Genomic DNA, 6,402 nt, shown 5'->3' on the forward strand with positions numbered 1-6,402 from the left:
CGCGGTGCGTGGAACCGGTGAGGGGCCGCGAGGGGGCCGCGGGGCATGCTGGGAAGAAGCCGCCGCCGCGGTGGGCGCCCCCCCCCCATAGCGGATTCCGGTTCCCGCCGCTTTTTTATTTTTTTTTTCGCTCCCCGGGCGCGAGTTTGAATCCGCCGGGCGTCGCATGACCACGCGGACTTCCTGTGTTCAATAAAAATCGTTTTTTCCTCCCTCGCACCCGGCGTCGGCTGTGTGGTCTCTGTGCGCGCCATGGGGTGGTGGGTGCTGGGTGCTGAGTCCTCCCTGGGTGCTGGGTGATCCGGGTGCTGAGTCCTGGGTGCTGCGTGCTTGGTGATCCGGGTGCTGGGTGCTGGATCCTGAGTCCTCCCTGGGTGCTGGGTGCTAGGTCATCCAGGTGCCGAGTGCTGGGTGCTGAGTCCTCAGTGATCCGGGTGCTGGGTGCTGGGTGATCCGGGTGCTGGGTGCTGAATCATCTAAGTCCTGGGTCACCCGGGTGCTGAGCTCAGTCCCTGCCCCGCCCCCCTCCGCGCCCGGCCGTGACTGGCTCCAGCCGGCTCATCCCGGATTAACCCAGTTCCCAGCACCCGGGCCCCAAGATGGCGGACGCTGCGGCCGGGGACCCAGGGGACGGGGATTTCCGCCTCCTCATGGACTACGCGCACGGCTTCATGGTCTCGCAGGTGGGTGCTGCGCTCAGTCCTCCCCCGGGGGTGGGTGCTGCGCTGAGTCCCCCTGATGGTAGGGTGCTGGGTGCTGAGTCCTCCTTCCGGGTGCTGCGCTGAGTCCCCCCGGGTGCTGCACTGAGTCCCCCCGCCCCGCCCACCCCCCAGGTCCTCTTCACGGCCTCCGACCTTGGCCTGTTCGAGGCCCTGGCCCCGGGTCCCCTCGAAACCGCCGCGGTCGCCCGAGCCCTGGGTTCGAGTCCTCGGGGGACGCGGCTGCTGCTGGACGCCTGCGCCGGGCTGGGGCTCGTGAGGGCGGAGCCTGGCCGGGGGGGCGGAGGTGATGATGTCATCGCAGGGGCGGGGCCTGGGGCGGGGATGACACCATGGGGTGGGGCCCGGGTCGGGGCGACATCACCGTTGGGGGGGCGTGGCCTCGGAGGGGACGACGTCATTGTGGGGGCGGGGTCTGGGAGGCAATGACATCACAGGGACATGGCCTGGGCAGTGGCATCATGGGAGCTGGGCCTGGGGCGATGACATAATGGGGGCGGGGCCCGGGATTTGGTGACATAGGGACTGGGAGGAGGTGGCGTCACAGGGGGCGGGGCCTGGGGAGGGCGATGATGTCACAGGGGGCGGGGTCATCGCATCCTCGGCCCTGACCATATGACATCACCCTCACCCACAAGCCCTGCCCCCTCTCCTTGCAGGCCCCGCCCCCAATGACATCACCCTCACCCGCGGCCCCGCCCCCTCTCCCCGCAGGCCCCGCCCCCAATGACGTCACCCTCATCCGCGGCCCCGCCCCCTCTCCCCGCAGGCCCCGCCTTCACCCTCACGCGTCTCTCGCGCCTGTTCCTGCTGGTGGGCAGCCCCCTGTCTCAGCGTTCGATGCTGCGCTACCTGGCGGGGACGACAGCGCGGTGCTGGGGCGAGCTGGGCGGGGCCGTGCGGTAGGGGCGGGGCCTGGGGTGGGCAGTGCTGTACGGGAGGTGTGGGGCCTGGGGTGGGTGGTGGCCTGGGGATGGGCGGGGCTGTACGGGAGGGGTGGGTGTCTGGGGTGGGCGGGGCCTGGGGCTTGTGTGGGCGGGGCCTAGGGGGCGGGGATTCGATGTGGGCGGGGCCTTAGGGCGGGTGTGGATTTGGGTGGGTGGGGCCTCCAGGAGGGGCTGGGGTGGGCGGCGCCTCATTGTGGGCAGAGCCTCCAGTTTTCTCTGTTACCCGAGTGCTGACTTCTCCCATCATTCCTTGGGCTTTCCCCCCGGCCCCGCCCACAGGGAGGGACGGAGCCAGTACGCACGCGCAGTGGGCGTGGCCACGCGGGAGCCATTTGTGGCCATTTACAGGTGACGTCGTCGGGACTGTCAATCACCTCGGTGTCCCTGCCCTCCCAACCTTCAATCACCTGTGTCCCCGCCCTCCTCCCACGAGGCCCCGCCCCTCACCCGCGAGGGCCTCAGCATCCTCTCTGTCACCACTTCCTGTCACGGGTGCCATTAATGCTGGGAAATGGAGTATTCGTTGCCCACTTCCTGCCCCTGATGCATGGAACCCTGGGAAATGGAGTCACCCAGGACCACTTCCTGTTGTGCACAGCCACTTCCTGCCCCTGACACGGCACCATGGGAAATGGAGTCACCCACAATCACTTCCTGTTCTGCACAGCCACTTCCTGCCATTGATGCATGGAACCCTGGGAAATGTAGTCGCTCATCACCACTTCCTGTCTTACACAGCCACTTCCTGCCACTGACACAGGGCACCATGTGAAATGTCACCCATCACCACTTCCTGTCCCTGACACAGGGCACCATGGGAAATGTAGTCACCCATCACCACTTCCTGTCTTACACAACCACTTCCTGCCGCTGACACAGTGCACCATGGGAAATGGAGTCACCCAGAATCACTTCCTGTCCGACACAGCCACTTCCTGCCGCTGACACAGGGCACCATGGGAAATGTAGTCACCCAGAATCACTTCCTGTTCTGCACAGCCACTTCCTTCCCCTGACAAAGGGCACCATGGGAAATGGAGTTACCCATATCCACTCCCTGTCCTACACAGCCACTTCCTGCCGCTGACACAGGGCACCATGGGAAATATAGTCCCACTTCCTGTCCTTCAGAACCACTTCCTGTTGCTGACACAGTGCACCATGGGAAATGGAGACCCCCCATATCCACTTCCTGTCTGACACAGCTACTTCCTGCCCCTGACACAGGGCACCCTGGGAAATGTAGTCACCCACATCCACTTCCTGTTCTGCACAGCCACTTCCTGCCCCTGACACAGGGCACCATGGGAAATGGAGTTACCCACAATCACTTCGTGTTCTGCACAGCCACTTCCTGCCCCTGACACAGGGCACCATGGGAAATGGAATCACCCATAATTCCCCGAGGCCCCGCCCCCACCCGAGGCCCCGCCCCTCACCCGTGGCTCCCCCCCCAGGTCCAGCGCCGAACGCCTGCTCTTCATGCGCGCCCTGCAGGACACCTGGAGCGTCTACGGCGCCCGGGTGCTCACGGCCTTTGACCTCTCGGGGTTCAGGGTCATCTGTGACGTCGGCGGTGAGGCTCCGCCCCCGGGTGCTGCGCTGAGTCCTCCCCTCCCCGCCCCTGGTGCTGTGCTGAGTCCTCCCCTCCGGGTGCTGCGCTGAGTCCTCCCTCCCCTCCTCCCCCGGGTGCTGCGCTGAGTCCTCCCCCGGGTGCTGTGCTGAGTTCTCCCCCCGCCCCGCAGGCGGCTCCGGAGCCCTGGCCGCGGCCTGCGCCCGCCTCCACCCCACCAGCTCCGTGTCCGTGTTCGACACCCACGACGTCATTGCCACCGCCCGCGCCCACTTCCGGCGCCCACGGGGGGACCCGCCCATCCGCTTCCTGGGAGGTGGGCGAGGGGGCGGGGCCACTTCCTGTTTCCTGTCCGGGGTTCACTTCCTGTTCCCATCCGGGGCGGCACTTCCTGTTCTCGTACAGGCACTTCCTGTTTTCTCGTCCTGTTCCCATCCGGGCACTTCCTGTTCACCTTCGGGGGCACTTCCTGTTCCCGTCCGGGGGTCACTTCCTGTTTCCTGTCCGGGGGCACTTCCTGTTCCCGTCCGGGGGGCACTTCCTGTATCTGTCCGGCCACTTCCTCTTCCCGTCTGGGCACTTCTTTCTGTTCCAATCCGGGTACTTCCTGTTCCATTCCGGGCACTTCTTTCTGTTCCAATCTGGGCACTTCCTGTTCCATTCCGGCCACTTCCTGTTCCCCTCCCGGCACTTCCTGTATCTGTCCAGACACTTCCTGTTCCCCTCCGGGCACTTCCTGTTCCAGTCCTGTTCCCGTCGGGGCACTTCCTGTTCCCGTCCAGGCACTTCCTGTTCCCGTCCGGCCACTTCTTGTTCCCGTCCTGAGGGCACTTCCTGTTCCCGTCCGGTTCCCGTCCAGCCACTTCCTGTTCCTGTCCGGGCACTGCCTGTTCCTTTCCGGGGGGCACTTTCTGTTCCCGTCCGGGGCCACTTCCTGTTCCCCTCCAGGAGGCACTTCCTGTTCCTGTCCCAGCACTTCCTGTATCTCTTTGGCAGGACCCCCGCTCCATCCGCCTGTCAATCACGCATTGGGGCTGGGATCTCCCGACCCCTGACCCCCAGAAGCCCCGACCCCTGACCCCGCTGACCCCCTGCCAATGACGCACGACACTATGGGAAACGTAGTCCCATAGCCACTTCCTGTCCCACACATCCACTTCCTGCCCCTTACGCACGGCACCTTGGGAAACGTAGTCCCATGGCCACTTCCTGTCCCACACAGCCACTTCCTGCCCCTGATGCATGGAACCCTGGGAAATGTAGTCACCCTCATCCACTTCCTGTCCCACACAGCCACTTCCTTCCGCTGACACAGGGCACCATGGGAAATGTAGTCACACATATCTACTTCCTGCCCCACACAGCCACTTCCTGCCACTGATGCATGGCACCCTGGGAAACGTAGTCCCATGGCCACTTCCTGTCCCACACAGCCACTTCCTGCCACTGACGCACAGCACCCTGGGAAACGTAGTCCCATTGCCACTTCCTGTCTGCACAGCCACTTCCTGCCGCTGACACAGGACACCCTGGGAAATGTAGTCCCCCATCACCACTTCCTGTCCCACACAGCCATTCCCTGCCCCCTGACCCCTGAAGCCCCACCCCTGACCCCTGAAGCCCCGCCCCCGACCCCGCCCCTGACCCCGCTGACCCTGCCCACCCCCAGGCGACTTCTTCCGGTCCCCGCTCCCGCGCGCCGACCTCTACATCCTGGCCCGGGTCCTGCACGACTGGACGGACGCGGATGCCGCGCGGCTGCTGGGGAGGATCGGGCGCGCCGGAGGACGGGGTCAGCGGCGGGCGGGGTCGGAGGTCACCTAGGGGTCATGGAGGTCACGGGGGTGAACCGGGGGGGTCGTAGGGGACACAGGGGTCATCCAGAGGTCACAGAGGTCACACAGAGGTCACACAGAAGTCGTGGGCACACAGGGTCACAGAGGTCACCCAGGAATTATGGCAGTCACAGAGGTTGTTCAGAGGTCAAGGGTGTCAAGGTGTCACACGGAGGTCACAAGAGGTCGTGGGTACACAGGGGTCACAGAGGTCACACAGAGGTAGTGGGGACACAGGGGTCACAAAGGTCCCCTAGAGGTCATGGGTACACAGGGTCACAGGGGTCACCCAGAGGTCACCCAGGGATTACAGGGGTCACAGAGGTCGCCCAGAGGTCGCCCAGAGGTCATGGGGGTCACGGTGTCACACTGATCACACAGAGGACACCCAGAAATTACAGGGGTTACAGAGGTCACCCAGAGGTCATGGGTACACAGGGTCACAGAGGTCGCCCAGAGGTCACGGGGTCACCCCAGATGTCAACCCCGTGACCCCCAGGTTCTGCCCTCCTGCTCGTCGAGGCTGTGCTGACTCCCGGAGGCCGCGGCCCGGCGCGCGCACTGCTGCTGTCGCTGACGATGCTGCTGCAGACGCGCGGCCGTGAGCGCACGGAGGCCGAGTTCCGCGCCATGGCCGCCGCCGCCGGCTTCACCCGCTTCCAGCGCCGCCCGACCGGGGGCGACCTCGAGGTCATGCTGGCCAGGAAGTGAGGTCGTCATCCGGGAAGGGGAGGGGCGGGGCCAATAAAGCGGCTTTCTGTGTGCGTGCGCATGAGGCCCACTTCCTGTCCATCCGGGACCCACTTCCTGTCCACATGGGACCCACTTCCTGTCCATCCAGGACTCACTTCCTGTCCATCCGAAACCCACTTCCTGTCCACATGGGACCCTTCTTCCTGTCCACATGGGACCCACTTCCTGTCCCTCCGGCACCCACTTACTGTCCACATGGGAACCATTTCCTGTTCATCCAGGGACCCACTTCCTGTCCTTCAGGAACCCACTTCCTGTCCCTCCAGGACCCACTTCCTGTCCCTCCAGGACCCAATTCCTGTCCATCCGGGACCCACTTCCTGTCCTTCAGGAACCCACTTCCTGTCCATCCAGGACCCACTTCCTGTCTCTCCGGGAGCCACTTTCTGTCCATCCGGGACCCACTTCCTGTCCACATGGGCCCCACTTCCTGTCCACATGGGCCCCACTTCCTGTCCATCCGGGACCCACTTCCTGTCCATCCAAGACCCACTTCCTGTCCATCCAGGAGCCACTTCCTGTCCACATGGGACCCACTTCCTGTCCACATGGGACCCACTTCCTGTCCACATGGT

General features: G+C 64.7%; 2 protein-coding genes across 2 annotated transcripts in view; both read left to right on the forward strand.

The window, feature by feature from the left end:
• The window catches only part of Akap17a (A-kinase anchoring protein 17A), a 7,049-nt gene extending 6,477 nt beyond the window's left edge, over positions 1-572 (forward strand). The window contains exon 5 of the mRNA XM_013355630.2: positions 510-572. Within this exon, the coding sequence (XP_013211084.1) occupies positions 510-572 (63 nt within the window). The remainder of the gene's footprint in view (positions 1-509) is intronic.
• A 27-nt stretch (positions 573-599) lies between these two features.
• On the forward strand, positions 600-5,820 carry Asmt (acetylserotonin O-methyltransferase). Its single transcript, XM_005372239.2, has 8 exons — positions 600-683; positions 834-1,005; positions 1,489-1,621; positions 1,946-2,014; positions 3,124-3,242; positions 3,412-3,555; positions 4,909-5,031; positions 5,574-5,820. Exons 1-8 carry the CDS (start codon positions 600-602, stop codon positions 5,783-5,785), a joined length of 1,056 nt encoding a protein of 351 aa, XP_005372296.1. The 3' UTR covers positions 5,786-5,820.
• Positions 5,821-6,402: the final 582 nt, after the last annotated feature.

This window comes from Microtus ochrogaster, unplaced genomic scaffold (assembly GCF_000317375.1).
Source record: "Microtus ochrogaster isolate Prairie Vole_2 unplaced genomic scaffold, MicOch1.0 UNK428, whole genome shotgun sequence".
Classification (NCBI taxonomy): Eukaryota; Metazoa; Chordata; class Mammalia; order Rodentia; family Cricetidae; genus Microtus; species Microtus ochrogaster.

Coding starts and splice junctions, on each gene's coding strand:
- Asmt (XM_005372239.2), top strand. CDS start 600: ATGGCGGACGCTGCGGCCGGGGACCCAGGGGACGGGGATTTCCGCCTC. Junction 2,015..3,123: donor CCATTTGTGGCCATTTACAG/GTGACGTCGTCG, acceptor CTCCCCCCCCAG/GTCCAGCGCCGAACGCCTGC. Junction 5,032..5,573: donor CGGGCGCGCCGGAGGACGGG/GTCAGCGGCGGG, acceptor CGTGACCCCCAG/GTTCTGCCCTCCTGCTCGTC.